The sequence below is a fragment of the Scedosporium apiospermum genome (genome assembly GCF_000732125.1).
Source record: "Scedosporium apiospermum strain IHEM 14462 chromosome Unknown SEQ_SAPIO_0099, whole genome shotgun sequence".
NCBI lineage: Eukaryota > Fungi > Ascomycota > Sordariomycetes > Microascales > Microascaceae > Scedosporium > Scedosporium apiospermum.
The window spans coordinates 198,348-221,844 of record NW_015971800.1 but is presented as its reverse complement, the minus strand read 5'-3'; the positions used below and the strand labels follow the sequence as shown (position 1 = coordinate 221,844).

Below are 23,497 nucleotides of genomic sequence, written 5' to 3'. Positions count from 1 at the left end.
TGTCCTCGCGACCGCCCTGTTCTCGGTTTACGCGGTACTGGATGTTGCCCGAACGCTGGCATCTGCAGGTCGCACAAGCAGGTCTTGCTGTGTATCCTGCAAAGTAGTGCGTTTTGACGTTGATCAAAGTTCCGTATCCAGTTTCTTAGGCTCCCCAAAAGATACTGCCTACAGAATAAGCGTCTGAAAGTAGATGTTACTGTTCCAAAGGAACTCAAAGCTCATAGGAGGACATGGCGTACACGTGTACACGTCAAGCACCTCCGCGCCCTCCTCACAACATTGTGTATGCTCTTGAATCCCCGCAGGAAGTTTACGAACCGGAGTTGAGGAAGCTTGGGTTACGGGAACTGCCGGACTAAGACATGGGAATTGTCCCATTATCCCTGTATCCAAGGAAAGTTGGCACGACGTAACTTTTATTTGTTTTTCAAAAATTTATTTTATTATTCTCGAGATCACCTTTTCTAACACTTTCCTTCCGATCACTGCAACATTGGAGTTGATCGGTCGTCAGACTGTATTATTATGGGGCGCGTCAAGCAGCCACGCAGCCACCCTGCTGCAACAAGGCGGCATGCGTCAAAATACCTTCGTACGACACCGGGTCATGAAGCTGGCAACCCGTTCGTCTAACGTTGTATGAAAAGGTCATGACAAGAAATCTCTGGCCTTCTCGATTTGGCTTGCTCACATGTACAGTTCGTAGTTGTAACCTCAGCCCATGCAGCCTCTTCTTCGCCGCTCTGGGCCGAAATATCAATTGATCCACATCCCATCCAAAAAGAGGGCGCCTTGACGGTGCTTCGGCAATTCAAGTTTCGTCTGCTGTCTTTTACGTCGGCGGAGGAGTTTTGGTCCTCGTCCTCGTCCTCTTCTTCATTTCTTAATCCCAGAATTTGGTGGATTTGGATTCCCAAACTGCCCCGGGAGGCATTTTCTTCTCAGAGACGGCGAGGCCGACACGATGATAGTAATTTCCGCTTCGAATGGATCGATGAGGCCGAAGCGTCTGAGTTAGCATGAATGCACGACTCTTTCTGTGCGACACAAACTCCACCGTGGGTTTCGGGAAGTCGAGGAGCCAAATGAGCTGAAGCTTGTCCTCCTTTATCATCCCCACCATGCCATCAGCCTTCGCTAGACCAGGCAGGCCAGCATCGGATTCAGAGCACAGGGAATGGACCAATATCAATTGATCAATCCACCTTGATTGATGTAAGTAGTTCCTTGAGGTCGCATAATTGATTTGTTTCCGAGGCACGCTTCCGTACGATTTGTTTGGTCGTTTTAAAGCCGTCCATGCATCTGAACTGAGGTTTGCTGCTCCTATTAATTAGTATCAGATCGTCAGGTACGAGAACCAGCTAATTTATGGCTCTGCACTATCTGCACTAGTGGAGAGATGTCCCCTCCCCGTCCCCGACATTGATTGAGTCTTTCTAGCCCTGTCCTCCAATTTAAATTGGGGAGAAGGCTGGTGGAGCTAGACCTAATTGGGAACAGGCCGTCAACTTTCAGGGACCTGAGTCCACGTTGTGGAGTGTCCGCATGTCTGTTCCAGATTTGATACAATGATGATATTAATATTACACCTCCTTCGTAGCGTAGTGTACATAGTTTACAAAGTAGTGGAGTGTAATAATAATAATATCTTCGACGTCCGTTCTCAGAGTCTCAGACGTTGACCGATCGGGTCAGGCCCATGCTACCACTCGGAGCCAAGTGTGTCATCTGCGAGAAATCTAAGATGGAACTGCTGGGAATCCTGCGTCATAACGATGGCCTGGCAAGGCGCAACATCTGCCATTTTAAGCTCCTTTGAACGACACAACATTGACATCGGATGAGTCTCTTTACGCTACGAAGTACTCCGTACTCCATCCTGGCCCGGTTTGTTACTGGCCTGACTAGTCTCGATTGAGATGTGGGTGGCACCTCCAGTACCTGAATTGAGAGGATTCCTGATATCTAGCGTCCATGACCGCCTACATTCGTCTGGTTTGCCTGTCCATATTCGCTCTTGCTCCCTCAATCCATATAATCGGATGCCACCCACCCCTCAACTGCCATCCAGGTTGACGGTCAACCTGCCATGCAAGTGGCACAACAAGTACAAGTTATCTGCAGGTGCAGGCCGGCAGCCACACACCATCAATCAGATTTGACGTACGAAGTAAGAAGTACTTCTGAACCTTGCCTGTGATAAACGGTGTTCGCTTATTAGCTCCAAGTGAAAAGTACCGTTCGGAACGGGAGGTCTTAAGTATCCCGCCGCATGAAATTGGCGTATGGGTTACAAACCAGCTCCCTGAACCCGAAGTCCGGTGAGGGATTCGCTGCACTGTTGTACTTCGTACTTCGTACTTAGATCTGGGGGTAATTACATCGTAGTACCTTTCCCAAGACGAGGTCTCTCCCTATTCTGCATGTACTCTGGAGACTCCAAGAGAAGGAGCTAACCAAACCAGGGGGAAAGAGCATTGATGAAGGCGGAAAAAAAGAGAGAGAAGAAAAGAAGGGAAAAAAAAAAAAAACATCCCGGCCTGAACGCCGCCCAATATTAATTCGACGTGATGGTTCAAGTTCTCATACCCAATCCACCCCTGAATAATAATACACCTCATAATTTCAACCAAGTCCCTCGTCCAATAACTCTCGTATCTCTCTCCTTTTCCCTCTCCTTGTCTTTGCTGTCTCTCTTCTTCATCGTCATTCTTGTTGCGGGCGCAATTTTCTTTTTTCCATCCAAGTCAGCGAGCGCAGCGCCTTCCCGATCGCGATCGCAATTGCAACCGCAGCTTCGCTTCTCTTCCGTCCTCTTATTACAACGCCTCTTCTTCTTTTCGTCTCGACGCACCCGCCCCCTGCTCGTCTCTCCTTCCGCACATTGCCATTGCAGTGTCCATCCATCGCTTGGGCCGTTTCTGATACCCTCATCGCCAGTTTAACCGCTCCTTACTATTCATCTTGACCATTGCCAATTCCTATTGTTACCTTGTTCTTTGACCCTGTCGATAAAGGCATCTAGGCAACCGATTTATCGAAGGTCGAATCGAAAGCTAGCTCTGGTGCTACCCCAACTCGAACTCGACGACGCTCTTCCGCCTTCCTTCATTGTATTCTCTTTTTTTACTTTCTTATTTCCAGTTAGTATTCGTATCTTAAACCCCCCACGGTTTCCAATTGCTTTTTCCCGCCTGCCAGCTTCAAAGGACATTCGCTTTTTTCTAACCTAGTCTCAAGTCGTTCTGAGACCGCTTCCGCCACAGTCCGGATCCGCTTATTCTATTGACGCTTGACCGCGCTTTCCACCCCCCCGCCGAACTGTTTCTCCATTGAAGTTTATATTCTGCGGTTTCCTTGATTCGCGTCTCGAAATCCCTGTTGCACCCCGCCATTGCGAAGAGGTCGACAACGGCGAGATGGCTGGCTTGTTCTCGCTGTTTCGGAGCCGCGATGGTTCCAAGAAGTCCAAAAAGAATGGAAATCTTGATGATGCAGCAAACCAAAAAGCCGTAAAAAAATGGGACGATGCGTCGGCACGCAAATCTGTCGAACCCGAAGAGATCCAAGAATTGATTCGACGATGCACAGAGGAGCTCAAGAGTCGAGGTATGTCGAGGTCGAGAGGTCGATTGTTACCTCGCCGTGTGTCCTGCATGTAATGCGGTGGAGCAGAGCGGCTTGCTGCTCAGTGTTATGTGCGAGATGTGCTGACAAAGGGTTGCTTCTTTCAGCTCTGGACTTGCCGTTCCTCCTCCTGCCTTTTAGGCCGGCATCCGATCCCAGCGCTGTCCGTACTTTTATTCGTCATTTCTTTGATCAGAACATGCGCGGCGAGGTCCTCGCCCAGGAGCTTCGCATGACAGAGCCTATGGTATGTTGCCGTCGCCTCCGGTGGGCCGTCTTTCCGTACAATCGATTAACAATTCACGTAGGTTATTTCGGGAATCGTGAAATGGTGCTGGAGCAGGCTACCGGGTGGCGTTGTTGGCTGGGATGCCTACGAACTATTCAAAGTTGGCGAGCAAGGTTCGTGGCATTTCAAGACAGAAGATTCGGCAGGCGGCCAAAACCCCTGCCTTGGTATGAGAAAACTAACACGGAATTCTGTAGATTCCAATCTGGCCCGCGATTCCTTCAAGACGTTTATTCCCCTTAGTGTCGACAATGGCGCCAAATCCTGCATCATATTCGACCTTTTCGATCTCATGTCGGCTATTGCCGCTCACGGCAAGATGAATGGCTTCGGTGGACGAAAGTTGTCTCGGCTAGCTGCATGGTGGACCTTTGAGCACAAGGATACCGGCAAAGGATTCGAGGGAGGCTACAACGCCTGGCTCAGGTAGGTTTACTGGGCACGTTCCCGCCGTGAGGCCTTGCCGTTTTCATGGCGACCCTATTTTCTTATCTCTTCTTCGCCCCCTCCAATGGCTGCTGATCGGATGATACTGTTTAGTGCTGCCGACGCTACAAGTCACCTATTTTTCGCCTATCTTCGATCGCTCTCTCCTACGACGCCTCAGGCCGGAATCACCATGCTCCCAATGTCGTTGCAGAAGCTCCTCCAGGAGACCGAATACCCACCTCAGCGCCCATCGCTCATGCAGACGACGACGAACAAGGTCCTCATGCACGTTGACACGGTCTCGCCGACTCCTTTTGCGCTCTTACGCCGAGCTAATCACTTCCAATACCGCAACGAGGATAAGGGCCTTAGCGAGTACGCGGAGTATGAGGATCCCGTACGGGCCTTGACCGAGGAATGCCGCAGAGTCCTCAAGGCGATCTCTTCGGCAAACCAGTCTCAGGTCTCTAGCTCCAAGCACTCCACCAGCTTACGCGACGCTTCGTGGTCGAGGTTCGAGGATATTGGGTTCTCTAGCCCCTTGGAGGAAGAGGATGAAGATGACACAGATGGTATTACTCGGAAGCTTCCCGCTCTGAGATCTACCCCAGCATCAGAGGGCGGACTGGGACGGCCCACTACGCCGTCCTGGGCCGATTTCCTGTCCAGTGGTTTCGTTGACGACGGTCCGGCGAGCCCGACGAATACTCTGCTTCCGCCTGACAAGGTCCTCCCGCCCATCGAAACCGCGATACGCCAGCGTAGCTCCCAGTCCCACCGACCGAGATTGGAGTCTGATCGGCACCTCGAGCCGGGCGAGCTCGCTAGCATCACGAAATTTGATTTGGACGATGCCTTCTGGTGGGTTTGGATGAGCAGTCTAGCTCCGGAGGAGACCCCCGAAAGAAAGGCGGCGTTCGGTCGATGCGCGGTCATCGAGACGAACATCAGATCGGCCAGGTGGTTGGTCATGGAGGAGATGGTAGTCGGCGCGGCTCCTGAGCCCGCGGCCGGGGCATACATCGCCGAAAAGAAGAGGGGCTTCTTTAGCTGGACACGACGCGGAAAGGCCCTTAGCCGCAGGAAGTCGACCGGAAAGCAGGCGCTCGACCATGGTGATAAACGCCTCAATCAGAGCCACCCCGGGCTGAGCAAGACGAGCATCGGCCCCGACCAGCATGCCCGTATCCAGGCTGCCGCCGCGCAGCTACAGGCCAAGGAGAAACAGTCAGCCCTGCAGGTTCCGGAGCGCCGAGGCAGGACAGACATCGAAGCTTCCCAAGAGAAAACCTCAAGCATGATGACTTTGCAGCCGGCTATTGTCAGCGAGGCCTCTCAAGCGATGAAGTGGGCTAGCAAGTATGACAAGGAGTCCACCCGGAACGCCTATCTCGCAGATCCCAGCGCAGGTCGTGGCGTTGAGAGATCCCCCTCAAGGCAGAATGGACACACTGGTACAAACGGCGCCGCGCCAGCCTCTCACCAAATCACCCCGGTGACTCCCAAGTCGCCCGAGCGGGGACTCTCAGAGAAGGCCCTCGAGGCACCCTTGGATGTTCATCCCGCTGAGCGAGCCGGAGCCAGCTCACCAATTCCCCCGCACAAGGAGGCTGTCCCCGCGTCTGCGCCGGTACCCGTCCCCGAAAGTAAGCCATCCCTCGAAAGCAGCCCAGAGAGCAAGAAGCACAAGAAGCTCCAAAAGGACAAAGCCCCCGTTGCTCCCGTTGCTCCTGCTGCAGCCCCAGCCCCTGGCTTTAGGAAGCTCTTTGGAAGGAAAAACCGCTCATCCAAGATCCCGGATAATGCCCCTGCGGAGCTGAACGGCATGCTCGAGCGGGACAGGGCGGCTCCTTCGCCTGTTCCTGGTGCATCGTCTCCCTTGGCGGCGGCGGCTACCTCGTCGTCGGCAGCTGTCCCCAAACCAGTCGAGAAGCCCGCCCATGTGGCCGCCCCCGCCCCCGCTCCTATTCCTGCTCCTGTTCAGAAGCAGCCCGAGCCCGTCAAGGCGGCTCAGAAGTCGGTTGAGCCCCCTCGCCCGGAGCCGACCTACCCCCGCTCGATTAGCGAGACCTCGGAGCCCAACGCTGCCGATATCGCCGATGCCAAGAAGGAATTTTCTCGGTTCGATCAGGGCCCCCTCGTTGACCAGCCGGCATTCGTGCCCGACGATAGCGACTCGGACGACGCCGTCCCGCCCCCGATTGCCCGGCATGCTCGGTCACCTTCTCCAGCCGTGGCCCCTGTCCCCGATCCATCGATTGAAGACCTAAGCAAGGTCCAAGTCCCGCCCGCTATTGACCGATGGGCCCAGATCCGCAAGAATGCAGCTGAGCGTGCAGCGCAGCGAAGCACGGCCCCTGCGCCAAAGCATGACCCCGAGGATGACACTAGTGGTGAAGAGAGTAAGTATATCCCAGTCCCTTCCGTTCAATCTGTTTTATTTTGATATTTTCAGAGAAGTTGTTGTGTCGGATCGTTTGGAGCCACTGCTAACACATCACCTTTCGCAGCTATCGAGTCTCGTGTCGCCCGTATCAAGGCTCGCGTTGCTGAGCTTACGGGCAACATGGAAGGCGTCAGTGGGCCCGAAAGCCGAGACGCTCCTGGTCCGCGCTATTAGATGTCAAGAAAGGCAAGCAATGCCTCCAAGACCATACCGTAGCGGTTCTTGATCAAGGACTCGCTTACGGTTCTGGCCGAAAAATCGTTGTCTAACTGCCCTCGTTTATCCTCACGAGACACACTGCCTTCTTGATTTTTTTGGTGATTTCCCCGGTATATCCTCACATGGCCAGTGCAGGCCCGTTACTCTAATGGCGTGCTTTTCTGTCTTGAGATTTTTCTGCTACTCTGCTTTTCTCATTTCTTCCCCAAACCAAGATGATACCACTTAGAAGGAAAGCTCGTGTTCTTCTTACAAACAACCCATTTCCCTTGCTTTTTATATGACCTTTTTTTCCTCCTATTCTCTTCGCTATTTGAGTCGGGTCTCCAATGAGGAGTCTCATCATCTATACTGCTGTACGGACATCTTCGTGACGGAACCCAGTCCGACCGGGGATTTGGGATTTTGAATATGAAAACAGACTCTCTCCCCTTTTGTTTGTCATTTTCTGCAGATACTCTTGGCGCTTTTGTCTCTACCTTGGTTCTCGACTATCCTTGCGACTAGCTATTCTCTAATCTTTAAACTTTTTGAAATCAACGAATTAGTGGCTTGACGCTCTGTGTCTTTGATCCTCGGCTCTCGTGCAATTGTGGAGGGAACAAGTGATCTCGAGTATCCCGATCCGACTAACTTGGAGGTGAGTTTTGTGTCCATGAATATTCGTGGTCCTTGCTGCGTATAACGTTGTGACGATTACCGGCTCGAGCAAATTGCACCCCGAAGCAACAGCAGAATCGGGGTCAAGACCGTATGGGATTCACGCCGCGGAATTTGGAGATTTGTGAATTTTTGCTCCTCGGGTTGTTCTTTCCAGGCTAGCACAGTTTGTGATGCTAATGTGCACCGTAACGCCACCAGACCCATGTCTCCGTGGAAGGCACGACCAGGCAGCATTCCTCGAGCTGAAGCCAAAATTTAATTTCTTGTGATTATTGTGGTTATTATTTACCAGGGATTGAGGGCTGATGACTTGATCTTTTCCAGCCATCTCTCCCGGAACATCTCTCTGGATTCCTCTCTGTCTCTCTTTCCTATAATAAATGACTATATCCACGAGTGTATCACCGATCTACTAAAGCCATTGACGCCTTTCACTTGCTCGACGGAGGTTGATTTACACCCTACTTCTTACAACCCTCCCGCCCCCACCACCTTGACAGTGATCAATGATGGCTTCTACAGCGGAGGCAGTTGACGTTGAGTCTAAGCCGGTCTCCTTCTCAGGCCGTCTCAACCTCCAGGATTATGCATTCAAGGACTCATCCTCCTCCGGGGCTCCTCTCCGCCGAAGTCCTCGCATCAACCCTTCCGGCTCGCAAGTCTCTCTAGCGACCGTCGCCTCCGCAAAGCTCACACCGTCACCGGCCCCCAGAACAAAGCGTAAGGCCGCCACCGACTCTGACTCACCGGACGCCGACGCTTCCTCCTCTTCTTCTCGGTCCCCGGCAAAGGGATCCAAGAGAAGAAGTAAACCCGCTGGCCGATCCTCCGGCTACGCCCCACCCTCCACCTACGCGCACCTCTCCCCCCTAACGGACAGCATGGGCCCCAACCTCCTCGTCCTAATGGTGGGCCTCAACCCGGGCGTCCGCACCGCGCAAACCGGCCACGCCTACGCCCACCCCTCCAACCTCTTCTGGAAACTCATGCACAGCAGCGGCGTGACCACGCGTCTCTGCCGCCCCGAAGAGGACCACGACATGCCGCGGCTCTTCCACGTGGGACTCACTAACATCGTGTCCCGTCCGAGCCGCAACGGCGCCGAGCTGAGCAAATCGGAGATGGACGAGGGCGTGGCGATATTAGAGGAGAAGGCGAGGCGGTGGAGGCCCGAGGCGATTTGCTTCGTGGGGAAGAGCATCTGGGAGAGTGTGTGGAGGGTGAGGAAAGGGAGGGCGATTAAGAAGGGGGAGTTTAAGTATGGGTGGCAGGATGAGGGGGAGAGGTTTGCGCCTGAGGAGGGGTGGCGAGGGGCGAGGGTTTTTGTTGCAGCGAGTACGAGCGGGTTGGCGGCTACGTTGGCGCCGGCGGAGAAGGAGAGGATTTGGAGGGAGCTGGGGGCTTGGGTTGAGGAGAGGAGGAAGGAGAGAGAGGCGGAGGCGAAGGATAAGGGGCAGGAGGGCGGAGAGGGAGATGATGTTGAAGGAAGGGAAGGAGACGAGTCATGATCGCGATGCCCCATTGGCTTTTTGGAGCTCTTTCTTCTTCTTTCAAATTTTCTTTCCCATTTCTTTTACTTTTAGTTTTGCATCTTAGTTCTTTTTCTCTTTTTCATCGTGGCTTTCAAATCCTATGCAGTTTAGATTATACAAATTTCTCGAGGCGTTAATGATTTTCCGTTACGATATTAGATTAATACAATTATATACAGAGCGTTTTATTCCCGAAAACAAGGACTTTGCCCCCTAGTCAGAGTCGTAGCTCACCATCCTAATGCCGCCGACTTCCTCGTCTGAGACACCATCGTACATGTCCAACGTGCCAACGTAACTATGGCTCAGGGGGTTCTGTGTAGGTTCTGGTCTAGAGGACCCAGCTGCTCCTGCCAGAGTTGATGGCGAAGGCTCAACGAGACTCTTGGGCTCGATAACCCTGAGCGGGGGGCTTGGTGGCTCCGGCCAGGTCTCCTCTACCTGTGGCCGGACTCCTCGGAGAGGGAGCTCCACCGTTCGGATCGGAAAAGTACCCGACAATGGATCGATACCCCGATCCTCCGCCGGGACCGCACTACTTGAGCCCAACGATCGAGTTGGTCCTACTCCCCTGCCTGATCCCGCCTGCTTGTTACGGCTTGAGGAAACACCAGCGCTTACTACTGTTGCACTGGATGAACCGACAGGCGCTACCATACTTCCCGGCGGCTGGGAAGCACGAGACTTAGGCTCTGTCTGGGAAACGAGAGACTTCGGCTCCGGCTCCTCCCCAAAGTCGATGAGTGGTCCATCGTTCCAATCCCCCCAGCCGTCAGCATCTTGACCACTAGCCTGTGCCGCAGCTGCATTGAGGTCCTCCTCCCGCTCAATAGGCCCGTCCCCCCCAGCGACGTTCGGGAACCCACACCGCGTCAGGATCTGACTGATAAGGTCCGGATAGCGCAGATGGCCGCTAACCTCCTCGCTCAGATCGAGGTTCCGGACGCCCTTGACGCCCTGGATGGGCTGGAGACCCGCGACGCCGAACTGCAGGCTGTGCGTGCGGTAGAGAAATCCAAGGATGTAATCGTTCGAGGTGTATACGTTGAAGATGGTCCCGGCCACCACGCTGCGGAGTTTCTGCCAGCGGGCCGGGTCGGACGGGGCCGGGGCGCCGATGAGGACGACGGTGTCGATTAGGCCGAAGGCGCGGCGCTCTGCTAAGGTCCGGAGGCAGGTGTAGATTGCGCGGGCGCCGAGGGAGTAGCCTACTAGGGTCACGGGCCGTTCGCCTTGGACTTTGTTGATGAGGGCATCGGCGAGGACGAGGCCTGCCTTTTCAGAGCGGTTAAGGGCGAGGTTGAAAGGGTTGTCGATGGTGGTGGCCAGGCTGAGGATGTAGGCGGGCCAGAGGGCGGCCCCGATGGTGGCGAGGACGGTTCGTCGAAGGATTTCGGATTTGACTGTTTTCCAGGCGTAGCTGCCTACCATGTTCTCGAGGGCTTTGCCCAGCGATAGGAGCTTGTCCATCTCGTAGCGGAGGGCGAAGACTTCGGAGTCGTTGCTGAGGCCGCTCCACGGTTGGGTGATGTCGTTCTTATCTGTCAGCCAGCCGTTGACTCCGATGGTGAGGCGGAGGCGTCCCGGTTGGTCGTCTTGGTTTCGTCTCGCTCGTGTGGTTTCTCGGAGGGGGATGAAGCGGAAGTCTTCCACCTCTTTGGCGTAGTTATCCATCATCTCTCCCTAGAAGACGAAGTAAGTTAATGATTCATAGATCGAATATAACATGTTAATAATTCTCATTCCTTACTGTCATTTTCGCTCCAAAGGCGCCAAAGAGTGTTCCCACTAGAGCGCCATTCATCCAAAAGATACCCAAGAAGCTGGCCACCCCACCCAGCCCGACACTGCCCATTAACCCTCCAATGGCGCCGGCAACCACCGGCGCGGCGAGACCTCCCGTAATTCCAATCACCGCCGCACCGGCAACAGATGCGAGGCCCACCTTCCAGAACCTGCTCGTCTGGCCCTCTTGCCGCCTCTTCTCGGCCTCGGCCTCGGCGGACAAATGGGGAGGCGCCAGTTCTGCCTGGGCGGATGCGTTCAGGAGTGACTTTGCGATTTCGGTCTCCTCGTTAATCAATACGGACACGGGAAGTCTCAGGGAAGATGTTAGGTAGAGTACGAATACTCGCGCATGCGCCGAATAGAACCCCTTAGATAGGAGCAAAAGCAGGACGCAGCTCAGCATGTCCCTCCGGTCATGGAACGAAAGCGTGTCGAGGCGGGTGGGGAGGGGTTTGTAAAGGGACTCGAGGCTCGCCACTTCCGGACGGCGCCGCGGCGATGCAGCATCGCTATCCCCGTCAAAGGAAATCAGATCGTCGCCCTGGAACGAGGGCTCAGGCTCGTTTCGGAGGCGCTGCAGGCGGTTCCTCCTCTCCTCGAGAATCTTGGGGGTTTCTCGCTCGACCACGATTTCTTTTAGATCCGTCATAAACCCGTTGGCCCACCGGTTCAGGAAGGCCACTGCCTCCGCCCGTAAGGTGAGGAGCTTCCGGCTGGGAAGTGTATTGGTTGGCCTGCGGGGTGGTGGCGGGCCCTGGCTTGGAGGGGCATACCGCTGACGCCCAGCTTCGCCGTCGCAGAGAGTATCATCGTCGGACCAGCCGTCGGCCTCGGATTCGGGTACTTCATCGTTGTCATCATCACCATCCTTGAGTTCCAATTGCGCGCGCATGTAAATAATGATGTCGTTGCTGAGTTGGTATAGGGCTTTGCGGCGGGCGGGGTTTAGGAGTACCACGAGCTCGCGTGGTTCCGTTGCTGAGGGCGGCATGGTTCACGGACCTACGCTGAGCGCGGATGAGGCTCTTAGGGGATACGGAGGAAATGAATTAAGGGATACAGCTTAAGAATAGTAAAAAGCTTGGGGAGGAGAGTATGGATAAGGAAGGATGTTGGTGATGATGGTGACTTCGAGATGAGATGAGGCACTTCACTTGGGTAGTTGGATGCCTGCCCCTCAGGTCACCCATGGTGGATCGACTTGGGGAGGATCATTCCCCCGTTCCTGCAAGGAGCAGTGTAGGAACCAACAGCAACAAGTATCACATGCAGTAGTATATCAGAAAGGAGAGAGCAGGGGTTAAATTCAAGTTAAATTTCATGAAAATATAATATGGAGCATTCCACGCCGACTCGACGCTTGGCATCAACTTCTCGAGATTGACTTCTTGCGGAGACGTTGCAAAGGTGAGTGAGCTCTGAGTGCTGCCTATTACAGTGAGAGCTCCAGTGCTTGGCTTCTGTTAGCCACGAAGAAGTATGGAGTACAGCAAATGGGTGAGACTTGCTGCCGAGATAACAATCCGGGAAGACTCAGTATTACATAAGCCACATGTTACAATTGCAATTGTGCTGTTTCGATCTTGAACTGTGGGGAGGGCTGGTTTGAGTTCAGGCCGAAAATATGAGGCACCACTAAAACCTGCCTAACACCCTATTCAGGCCTAGTGTCTGGCGTCTTGGCGACTTAGGACCCAGCCTCTGGGGCCCCACCCCCTCTGGCGAAGAAGGAAAAAAAAAAAAAAAAAAAAATTGGGGAAAGAAAAAATTATTTCTTGCTTGAAAGTCAAGGTCAGACCCTGGCTTAAAACCCTCCCTCAACAACAAACCTCCTCTTCCCGCCATATCTCCATTCTTCACCCTCGCTGTGTCTCCCGTTTCCTTCATCACCTTTCCCTCAATCATTCCCTCCTAGGAGACCCTCATTCATCAAAAATGGCGGAAGAAGTCTATGATGGTGCCATTGGCATCGATTTGGGTAAGAATTGACCCCGCTGCTGACCCTCGCCGCTGAGATGGGGATGTCCATCGCACAGCGGACATCTCGCATCGCAGCCTCTCTCCGCTTTTTGGGCCTCCCCCACCGCCTTTGCCGCCTTACTATGATGGCTGATGGCTGACGATGAATCTTTTTCTTCTCCTTCAACAGGTACCACCTACTCTTGCGTTGCCACTTACGAGGGGAGCAATGTCGAGATCATTGCCAACGAGCAGGGTAACTTCACCACCCCCTCTTTCGTTTCCTTCTCCGACAAGGAGCGATTGATCGGTGAGGCCGCCAAGAACCAGGCTGCCATGAACCCCCGCAACACCGTCTTCGACGTCAAGTAAGCTCAATCCTAACTGAGGAACTGGAAGGGACTTCCTTGCCATTGTTCCAGGAAAGCTAACGGGTAACCCTCCAACTAGGCGTCTCATCGGTCGCCGATTCGATGACCCCGCCGTCAAGAAGGACATGGAGAGCTGGCCCTTCAAGGTCATTGATGATGCTGGTAACCCCAAGGTCGAGGTTGAGTACCTCGGCGAGACCAAGACCTTCTCCCCCCAGGAGATCTCTGCTATGGTTTTGACCAAGGTATGCATACTCCCGAGAAGCACAATTTCGCTGCAGTTTCCCGGCGTTCGTGGCTACCAGCCACACGGTGTCGATTTTTTTTTTTTTCGTGCCAAATTTTTTTTTTACCTTTTTTTCCCGTCCTAGCTTTTTACCTTTCTTGGGCTAACGCCACCGTCCCTACCAACAGATGAAGGAGATTGCCGAGGCCAAGCTTGGCAAGAAGGTTGAGAAGGCTGTCATCACTGTTCCTGCCTACTTCAACGACAACCAGCGTCAGGCCACCAAGGATGCCGGTGCCATTTCTGGCCTCAACATCCTTCGTATCATCAACGAGCCTACCGCCGCCGCTATTGCCTATGGTCTCGGCTCTGGCAAGACCGGCAAGGAGCGAAATGTCCTCATCTACGATCTCGGTGGTGGTACTTTCGATGTTTCCCTTCTTAACATCCAGGGCGGTGTCTTCACCGTCAAGGCTACTTCCGGTGATACCCATCTCGGTGGCCAGGACTTCGATACCAACCTGCTCGATCACTGCAGGAAGGAGTTCACCCGCAAGACCAAGAAGGACCTTAGCAGCGACCCCCGTGCCCTCCGTCGTCTCAGGACGGCTTGCGAGCGTGCCAAGAGGACCCTTTCCAGCGGTGCCCAGGCCACCATCGAGATTGATTCTCTCTTTGACGGCGAGGACTTCGCCATGCAGATTACCCGTGCCCGTTTCGAGGACCTCAACTCCAAGGCCTTCGCCGGTACCCTCGAGCCCGTTGCCTCCGTCCTGAAGGATGCTGGCCTCGAGAAGGGTGAGGTCGACGAGATTGTCCTCGTTGGTGGTTCCACCCGTATCCCCCGTATCCAGAAGCTCCTCTCCGACTTCTTCGGTGGCAAGAAGCTCGAGAAGAGCATCAACCCCGATGAGGCTGTCGCCTACGGTGCCGCCGTCCAGGCTGGTATCCTCTCTGGCAAGGCCACCTCCGCCGAGACTGCCGACCTCCTTCTCCTCGATGTTGTTCCCCTCTCCCTCGGTGTTGCCATGGAGGGCAACATCTTCGCCCCCGTCGTGCCCCGTGGCCAGACCGTCCCCACCATCAAGAAGCGAACCTTCACCACTGTTGCCGATATGCAGCAGACCGTTCAGTTCCCTGTCTACCAGGGTGAGCGTGTCAACTGTGAGGATAACACTTCCCTCGGAGAGTTCACTCTTGCTCCCATTCCTCCCATGAAGGCCGGTGAGCCCGTTCTCGAGGTCGTCTTCGAGGTCGATGTCAACGGTATTCTTAAGGTCACTGCCACTGAGAAGACCTCGGGCCGCAGCGCCAACATCACTATCAGCAACTCTGTTGGCAAGCTCTCGTCCACCGAGATTGAGAGCATGATCAACGGTAAGTTTAAAAATGATTTATGATAATACTCCCCCACCCCCCGCCCAAACGCATTTTCAAGAAGCAAATATGGATCTAATACAAACGACTACAGATGCCGAGAAGTTCAAGAGCAACGACGAGGCCTTCAGCAAGAGGTTCGAGGCCAAGCAGCACCTCGAGAACTACATCAACCACGTCGAGGAGCTCGTCTCTGACCCCTCGCTCTCCCTCAAGCTCAAGCGTGGCCAGAAGGACAAGATCGAGGCCACCATCAGCGATGCCATGGCCGCTCTCGAGCTCAAGGAGACCAGCGCCGAGGATCTCAAGAAGCAGGAGCTTGCTCTCAAGCGCCTTGTGACCAAGGCTATGTCCAGCCGATAAACGTCTTGTAGACTTGATGTTGGGAGATGGGGGTTGGAAGGGGAAGTTGTGGGGCCTTTTGTGAGGGCACATGCCAAGCCCAGCAAAGCCTCAGAGCTTTTTTTCTTTTTTTTTTATGTTAACGCAGCCATGCGGTGTGGTGGTGCAAGATTGAATTTGGGTCGCGATGACTAGGGCGGTAATGAACCGGGATCTTGGACGGCAATACCAAAAGCTTCCCTCTTTTTTTGTTCAAGCATTTGATTTTTTTTCCCCTGTTTGAGGTTTTCTTATCGTTTACACCAAAAAGTTGGGACATGGCGGTGCATTTTCACCTACTACAAGGCATAAATGTATACATGTAGGAGAGACGAGGCAGAAATTTTACCCTAACTGGTTGGGCGTTCTTTTTTACTAGAAATGTTTCTTTTCTCATCTTTCCTGGTCTTTCTGGTGGTTTTGGGCCTTATTCTATAGACGAGGTCTGGCAGGATGACATTTGATAGACAGCGAAAGTTGACCGAAAAGAAAGGTTTCTCGCAAGCCAGAGATTGTTCAATGCAGCCTGAAGACAGATGAAGCATCAATCCACATAAGAGTCGCCTACTTTGCTTGTTTGGGACGGCCATTACTGGAGACAGAGATGGTGGGCTTATCAGCTTATCGCCCACCAATCTCGGAATCGATTCTCCGATCCCGCTGCTGACCGGGGCGGACTTGCCGGCTCCGGAGCGAGTCCGGCGTGTCCACAATTTAACTGCCGAAACAGGAAAGTAGAACGGCTGACGCTGCGGGCATTTTGGCCCTGTTCTGATTTCCCTTCCGTTGGGGAAGTAGAAGTAATCGGAACCCTTTCCGGGTGATGAAACGTTTCCAAGTTATCGTTCCTCAGGAGGGGTTTTTTCATTCCCTTCCCATGTGAAGCAAAGGGTGATCTCGTTTTCTTTTCCTTCCTCGAATAATATATGATACGCCTCTCTTGCGCTGCGAGACTTTATGTTGATCTAAGTTGTTAGAGGGAAGAGTGTGAGATGCATCTTCTTCCTCGGCGAGATCACTCTTATCGAGATATTTTGCTCCCATCCACTCTTCCTAGCCCGGTTGCTTTCCTTTCGTTCCTTGTTCCCTTGGAGAAATTGAACATCTCGGCTTAAGCGAGGCAGGGCATCTACGACAGGTGCAAGGGTTCGGCGGTTTACACTAGCTCAACGTACAAGAAGTAGAGCGTGAGCGTCGTTCTGATTTATATATTAATATACAGATTCACCTATAAGTACAGACAGGCCCGTCCATCGCGCATGGCCCGCCATTCTCTGGACTGCCGGACCAGAACGCGGCGGTACCTTTCTATTCCCTAGTTCGCGCAACCATCATCTTCAGCCTCTCCTCATCACCATACCTCTCCGCCAACAGCTCAAGATCAATCTTGATAGGTCCACGAAATACACCATCCGGCCCCTTGCCCCCCACCGTATGTGGACAATCCACCCCAGGATGGAACCGACACCAACCCGCCCGGTGATGAAAACCCACCCACAGCGCCGCCCTCTCCAGATACGGATCGGCCAGCAGATGCACGAGGTCCCTACACATACCCTCCGGCAACTGTTGCCAGAGTCGTGCCTGGGGAGCCAGCAGCGCGCTTCTGCTTCTGGGGGATGGAGGAGGGTGATGCGGCGGGATGGAGATGGACAGGATACGTAGGGCGCCGTTTAGCACGGCGTCGGAGAGGAGGAGGATCTCGGCTTTGAGGGGCCGTTCTCGGAAGACTACCGAGACGGAGAGGCGTCGGATTCGGCGGAGGGTTGGGGTCGGGAGAGTGGAGAGGATGCGGGTTCCATAGTGATCGGTTATGAAGGTGTTGGTGGTGAAGAAGAGGTGGGTGACGGATTCGTAAATGAAGGGGTGAGCGAGGAGGAGGTTGAGGGGTGGGTGGGAGGCGGGAGAGTGGAGGTGGAGGGTCTCGTGGGTGGGGACGAGGTACGAGAGGATGTGGTCTCGGATTTCTCGGGGTAGGTCGAAGAATCTGGGGAAATCGGAGCCAGCCATTGGAATAGATAGAGTCAGGATGGATAGCGACGGGGGGTTGGTGTCCGGGCTGCACGTCGTCTGCTGAACGTGAGCTAGCTAGCAAGCTTAGCCTCCCTCCTCTTCCAGTTGCCCGAATTATTGTTGCTCCTGCACCGCACCAAGCTAATCGGGGAACTAATACGACGCTCCCGTCGTCTCAATTCAGCATTTGGGTGTCTCGGGATTGCAGATTCCCCCGCGCCGGCAGGCACTGGACCGTTGTTAGCGGGGTTGAGGAAGTATTGATGAAGCAATCAATTGACGGTTCATTGAAATCCTGAGGCTGCCAATGGATGTGCATGTGACCAACGGGCTAAGCACCCGTGCCTGGTCGATGATGTAGATTATGTGCTCGGACAGTCTCAGTAATAACGGATAAGCATCTCACTTGAGGAATATTACCTTGTACAGCACGGGGATAATAATTGTTCAACGGAATTGCCAGCTCGGATCTTACTTTGGAACATGAACCAGTGCCCAAGAAAATTTGGGGGCATACTTGCAACTAACTGTCTGGCAAGACTTGTGAGGCAGAGTCCGCTCAACTTCCCTTCTTGGTCACCCTGGTCGGCATGATGCAGCAAGCAGAATGGAGAATGCAAGCCAAGGTGAATCGAAGACCTCGTCTGCGATGGAGATCTTGTAAATCTGTCCGGCGAGTGATCATGTGGCCATGTCCTCGCGGATCTTAATTTTCTGACCCCTTTTTGCGTCTCTCCTTGGAGAGGCGTCTCCAGCAAAGTCGATGAGTTTCAATCTCTTACTTGGTGTTGTCGCGGAAGAGTTTATCTTACGTACAAACTTTCGGGAGTTTGTTCAAATTGAAAGGGAGCACAAAAACGGCAAGGCACCCAGCTACCTGAGACTGCGAGTTCCCTTTCATCTGCTGCAACCTCATGCCCCTCGCCTTGAGAAGGGGGACCGGTAGCTGTAACTTAATTTCAAAGCACCGCTGCCAAGGCGGCTCGAGCTTTTCCATAGAGCTTCGCTTGCCGTCGGGCGAAGATATGAAAGGTCAATCCATGATGGAGGGAGCAAGTTGCTCCGGGGGGGAAGCTTCACAACCTCCCCATGACGCAATCGCTCCAGGATGCCAAACCTGGGCAGTCTTCATTCGAAGCAGTGCTTGTGTACTTCGTAAAGGGGGGAACACCTGACCCACCTCTTCAATTTTGTTTCTTTTCGAGCTTGCCACGACTGTTGTAGACAATCTCCGCCAGCCATTCAGCCACGCGTGTGGAATGTGTGGAACGAATGGAACCTCTTCCGCACTTGGTGCGCCAAGATCCCCTGGAGAGAGAGAATCATGAATGAGGAAGGTTGTTGGACCTTGAGTTTCGAAGATTGTTCCAGCCCTAAAAAGAAACCCTGTGGGCATTTGTTTCGCGTGCTCATCTTCGTCTTGCTTGCCGTCATCGATTGCTTGTACGGGATGTGCAAGTTCTAGTCGCTCATCAGCCGACCACGAATATAACCGCGTCGTCCACACTGACCGGCGTCGCCTTATTCTTCGCGCCACGACGGTCGCCCACCACAACGATGTAGATATTCCCTTTTTTCCAGCCACGTTTGCCGGAGGCTCCGTGATTTTGGGGTTCAAGGCTCTGGGTGTGGGGATTGTGCCTGCCACTGGTCTCACGAACCTAGTGGGGGTTCAACCAGGGCGCATGGCAGCGGAGGCGCGTAAAAGTGCCAGGTTAGCCAGTTCTTGCCCTTGCCCCGGACAAACACGCACATTGCTTGGTGGCGGAGGTGACCGAAGACGAACCAGAATCCAAAGATGGTGTGTGGGGGAGGACGAGTACAGACCAGGGAGGCAGGCAAGGTCATGAAAGAAAGCCCAACGTCTCTCTCATAATTCGTAGATCCGTCATGGTAGTCTCATTCTAGGACACGAAGAAAGAATGTGCCCGAGATAGAAATCTGGGGAAGGAGGGAGAAGGCGAGTTGTCATTGGGTCTGTGAAGGATATTGGTTGTGTAAGAGATATCGATGGGGTGTGTTCTCCGCCCGGATTTCGAACAATAATGCTAATATCTAATCTGCAGTCTGACACCTCTGCAGGCTCGCTCTTTCTCGGAGACTCGGAGGCAGGGGGACGGATAATATACTTGGCAGACAAGAATTCGCCGATAGCTCCTTTCCCCGAGAAGCGAAACATTGAATGGTCGAACTAAAAGGGTCACGAAGCACATGCGTTTGACAGAAAAGGAGGGGGAAGGAGTACAGAGCGTGGCGTGGTTAAGGTGCAAGGTGCAAGGTGCGACGCACAATGTGAGAGGCGAGGAGAGATGCTCCTGCTGCTGTTTCCTGCTGCATGAAGCGGCGGAAGCAATGCAGGTGCTCATGGATTCGGTGGTTTGGTGTTCGACCAGGCAACCGACGACCACTTACACCCTTACACCTTCCGTCGCCAGGCTGAATGGTGTACCCACATACTGCAGTACTTCCACAACCTTTCCAGCGTCGTCTCATCGCTCCTTCCCGACGGTCTACCCAATATCCAATGGATGGCATGTGCCTTCTCCGAGTCTCGTTTGTCCCTTCCACGCCATTGAAGATCAGCGGAAGTGGTCTTAGGAAGTGGAATGTCGAATCTGCATGTGCGTTCGTACGCTGCAATTGTACTAGCGGTGAGGGAGGGTCCATCGACTTCGTTTCCCTTCGCATGTGGATCATGGATCTTGGATTTCTTTGAGCCTATTTGATGCGAGCTGCCGACAGCCTACATTACATCTACAGCTACATTACAGCTCGCTGGACGACAGTGAACCAGTGGGCATATTGATTCGCGACGCGACTTCAATCCTGCCGTCGTGGAACGCCCACAATTGGTGCAATCCGGCCTAGTCGCAGATGCCCTGCCTGTTTGGATTTCGCATTCGTACATCAAGTACCTCCACAGTACCCGACAGCAGTGATTGGGGCTTCCCAGCTGGAGACCGGCTCTCAGCTCTCACAAAAATACCTTTTCAATGCTAAAAGAAACGAGGGGCAGACAGAAAAAAGTTCGGATGAAGAACAGGAATCTCAACGAAACAGCACTGAGGGCGTTCAATAGTTTCCATGTTCCCTCCCTCCGTGGTCTATTAAACCGAGGACCCGAGCTAGCCCCTGGAAAAGGCTATGCAGAATCCCACTTTTTTGCTGCGTTAGTATGTAATGTAAATTCAATCCACAGAATCAAAGCGGCAAGGAAGAATAAGAGACCCCAAAAATAGAGGACTATTAGCTGCGACCCTTAGATTAAGCGAAGTATTAATATGGAGAGACCATCAATTGACAGAGCTGCAATGTCAAGTACTCCGTACATCTTGATGGATCAAAATTAACAGGCGGGACCGTTCTACTAGGGCGTTGTCCCTCCATTTTGGGATGCCACAATACCAATTGGCAATTGATTGACCAAGGTCAGATTCGACTGGCCAAATGAAGGTTCTGTTCTACGCTTGGTGGAGCGTGTAAGTTTCGACGTTCTTAAAGTTCCCCGTCCTCAACCCACTTTCACATTCATGATCAACCCACATATCCTCTCAATTTTGAACATGCCACGAGTCCTTGGATGACACCCTGCAGGACCCGAGGTCAGGACATAAACAAAACTACAGTGAAGAACATGATGATTTGGCTGTGCAAAATAACACTTGGCAGTCTGATGTCTCGTGTGTTTTCTCCCTTCGCAGACCATTTTATAGTTGATTTAGACTTGACAGCACCAACGTCTAGGATCTTAAAGATCAATTGATGGATATCTCTATGAAGTATGGCCATGATGGGCCGTAAACGAGCCTCCCTCTCCCGAGGCGCTGCATCAATTGATCTTGGTATGCCCCGAGAGTGAGTCTGATCGGTCTGACATCTCGACATAAACCATCGTCGTTCTCTGGCCCTTTCTCCATCTGCGCACATACCCAACCTTGACGTCGTTAGTGCGACCTTGCCCCATTCCCTCCTGCATTCTATCCCCTGCTTCGTGGTTTACGAAGTAGTTCACACCACGAAATATACGAAGTAAACTTCGAAAAGTGGTCCCCTAACCTTTTTTTCCTCTCCCTTCGTTTCGACCCCGGTCACCCCATTCCTGGCTCGTGTCCCCCATGTCCATGTCCATCCATCCCCCAAAGAGAGCCTCGAGAGTTGTCATTCCACTCCCACATCACGATAAGACATCCCATCCGTTGCCAATCGTACCAATTAGATCGCCCATGATGCAATAATATGGTAGATCCTTTCAATTCCGAAGGGTGTCTCCCACCACCAGACCACAAGGATAGCCCATGACACCGGCTCATCCATCCATGGGGCGCCTCATGCCGCTGCTACCCTCACCCGTTTGACCCACAAGAGCTTGGGAGCTCTTTTCCAAGTCTCCTCGGCTCCACCAATAGTTCTGTCTCTTCTTTTTTTTTCTGCTTCTTTTTTTTTTTTTCCTTCGTTTCTCTCGTTCTCTGGTGCCTTACAAGCAGGACCCCTCGTCTCATTCCCACCCTTGTCCCACACCTCCCGGACTTAAGGCATTGGTGGACGCATACGAAGTACACCGCGTCTGAACGGATGGAGGCAGAGGCTGACACGACACGCCAGGTGCTGTTACGTAGCCAAATTATCAAGCGAGCATCGATTGATAGTGGTTTTCATATTCCAGGCATGCTTAGAGTCTGCAAGGCCAGTTCGTTTGGGGGGTAAATACACTCTTATTTATTAGGTGTCAATCTGTATTCCCATCCATAATAACAACCCGCCGTGTTAGTGTGCGGTAGAAGTAAAATGAAAAATAAAAGAAACTAGCTGTGTTGGAGAAAAGTTCGTTCCCCCCACAGAATCTTGTGCCACCGAAAGCCGTTGCCTCCCATTTTCCCGCTTTTGAGTTGATCTCCAGCACACCCCTCCTCCCTGTTTCGCCAATATTGGTTCATTCTCCGTTTTGACTTATTCCTACGAAGTGAGATGAAAGAAGAAAAGAAAAGCCCGCCATGCCAGTTTTCACTCCGTATACCCGTTCTATTCCTCCTCGCGTCGACTACTAAGCTTTGTCGAAAATCAAAAGGGAGGTGCAAAATAGACAAAAGAAATGACGAATCCAATTGCAATGAATAAGCAAAATAGCAAACTGCCCGGGTTGAGACAGACAAGACACTCGCCAAGAAAACAAGCAAAAAGTTGTTATTGAACCCTAGTGTAAAAGAAGAGGACCGGACTGCTCGTACTCTCGCAAACAACTTTTTCGAATTTCGGGTGGAAAAGACAGATAATTTTTTGGCTTTTGGATTCGTAATAAGATGGATGAAGTATGTTGTGGAATCGCTACAATGAATGAAAAAGGTCGTCTCGTCGTGAGCTGTGTTTCGAGGTGATATTTTTGGGTCTTTTTTTTTTTGTTTCTTTTTTGTTTCTTTTTTTTTCCAGTGAAGTCGATTTACTCGAGGTGGACCGGTGCGAGCTTGAGGACCTTGAAAGGTTCGCTGCTCTCACTGCTGACGCTAGAGGAGCGGCGAGCAAGTGGCACCGAGGACCTCCTGGCAGGGGGGGAAGAGATAACGGGAGCCAGGGGAAGGAAGAAAGAGGTCTCCGAGGGCCTCCTGGCCAAGTTGGGGGAGGTCTCGGGAGCCAAGGGGAGGAAGAACAAAGGCATGGGCATATCGTGCTTGCGGATAGTGGCGAAGTTTCGGGAAGACATTGTGAATTCGTGGATTAGGTTGACGAGGGGGAAGATTTGCTTGGTAGTTCGGTGCGCGAGAGAAGGTGACGGAGTCGGAGTCGGGCGGTATTAGTCTGTAATCGAAAGAATAAAGAGCAGAAACAAGGGCGAGGAGCGTGAGCAGTCACTTATAGCAGGTCCGTGGGAGAGGCTTTGGAGTAAAGAAGGTGGTTGAAGAAGAAAAGAGAGAGAGGAATGGGAAGAGAAGAAGGACGAGGAGGAAAGGTTGTGTCCGTTTTATGTATTTTCCTCGATCGTAGGCTCATGCTTGCTTGGGTGTGGTGTGCTGCTGGCTGATCACCTTTCTCTTCTTTTTTCTTTTTTTCTTTTTCTTTTTCTTTTTTTTTTTTTTTCTTTTCTTCTTTTTCTCCTTTTTTTCTCTCTTTCCTTCACCTCTTCTCTTGTCTCATGGAGACCGCCGACGCTGGCTGCTGAGGCGGCGAGGGGCTAGACCC

General features: G+C 52.8%; 3 protein-coding genes and 3 pseudogenes across 3 annotated transcripts; 3 read left to right on the top strand and 3 right to left on the bottom strand.

Moving 5' to 3' along the window:
- Positions 1 to 3,425: 3,425 nt before the first annotated feature.
- Positions 3,426 to 6,971, top strand: SAPIO_CDS5521 (Uncharacterized protein; the record flags this gene model as incomplete). The annotated part of the gene is made up of 6 exons (XM_016787832.1): positions 3,426 to 3,615; positions 3,741 to 3,880; positions 3,942 to 4,035; positions 4,120 to 4,348; positions 4,463 to 6,753; positions 6,862 to 6,971. The coding sequence occupies 6 exons, from the start codon at positions 3,426 to 3,428 to the stop codon at positions 6,969 to 6,971; spliced, it is 3,054 nt and encodes a 1,017-aa protein (XP_016642147.1).
- Positions 6,972 to 8,185: 1,214 nt separating this feature from the next.
- SAPIO_CDS5520 lies at positions 8,186 to 9,187 on the top strand (annotated as a pseudogene; the record flags this gene model as incomplete).
- A 237-nt stretch (positions 9,188 to 9,424) lies between these two features.
- SAPIO_CDS5519 (Transmembrane and coiled-coil domain-containing protein) lies at positions 9,425 to 11,990 on the bottom strand (the record flags this gene model as incomplete). Its single annotated transcript, XM_016787831.1, has 2 exons — positions 9,425 to 10,894; positions 10,962 to 11,990. The coding sequence occupies 2 exons, from the start codon at positions 11,988 to 11,990 to the stop codon at positions 9,425 to 9,427; spliced, it is 2,499 nt and encodes an 832-aa protein (XP_016642146.1).
- A 944-nt stretch (positions 11,991 to 12,934) lies between these two features.
- SAPIO_CDS5518 (uncharacterized protein) lies at positions 12,935 to 15,295 on the top strand (the record flags this gene model as incomplete). Its single annotated transcript, XM_016787830.1, has 5 exons — positions 12,935 to 12,977; positions 13,149 to 13,326; positions 13,409 to 13,574; positions 13,744 to 14,932; positions 15,027 to 15,295. 5 exons carry the CDS (start codon positions 12,935 to 12,937, stop codon positions 15,293 to 15,295), a joined length of 1,845 nt encoding a protein of 614 aa, XP_016642145.1.
- Positions 15,296 to 16,621: 1,326 nt separating this feature from the next.
- On the bottom strand, positions 16,622 to 17,323 carry SAPIO_CDS5517 (annotated as a pseudogene; the record flags this gene model as incomplete).
- A 5,437-nt stretch (positions 17,324 to 22,760) lies between these two features.
- Positions 22,761 to 23,021, bottom strand: SAPIO_CDS5516 (annotated as a pseudogene; the record flags this gene model as incomplete).
- Between the last annotated feature and the right edge of the window lie 476 nt (positions 23,022 to 23,497).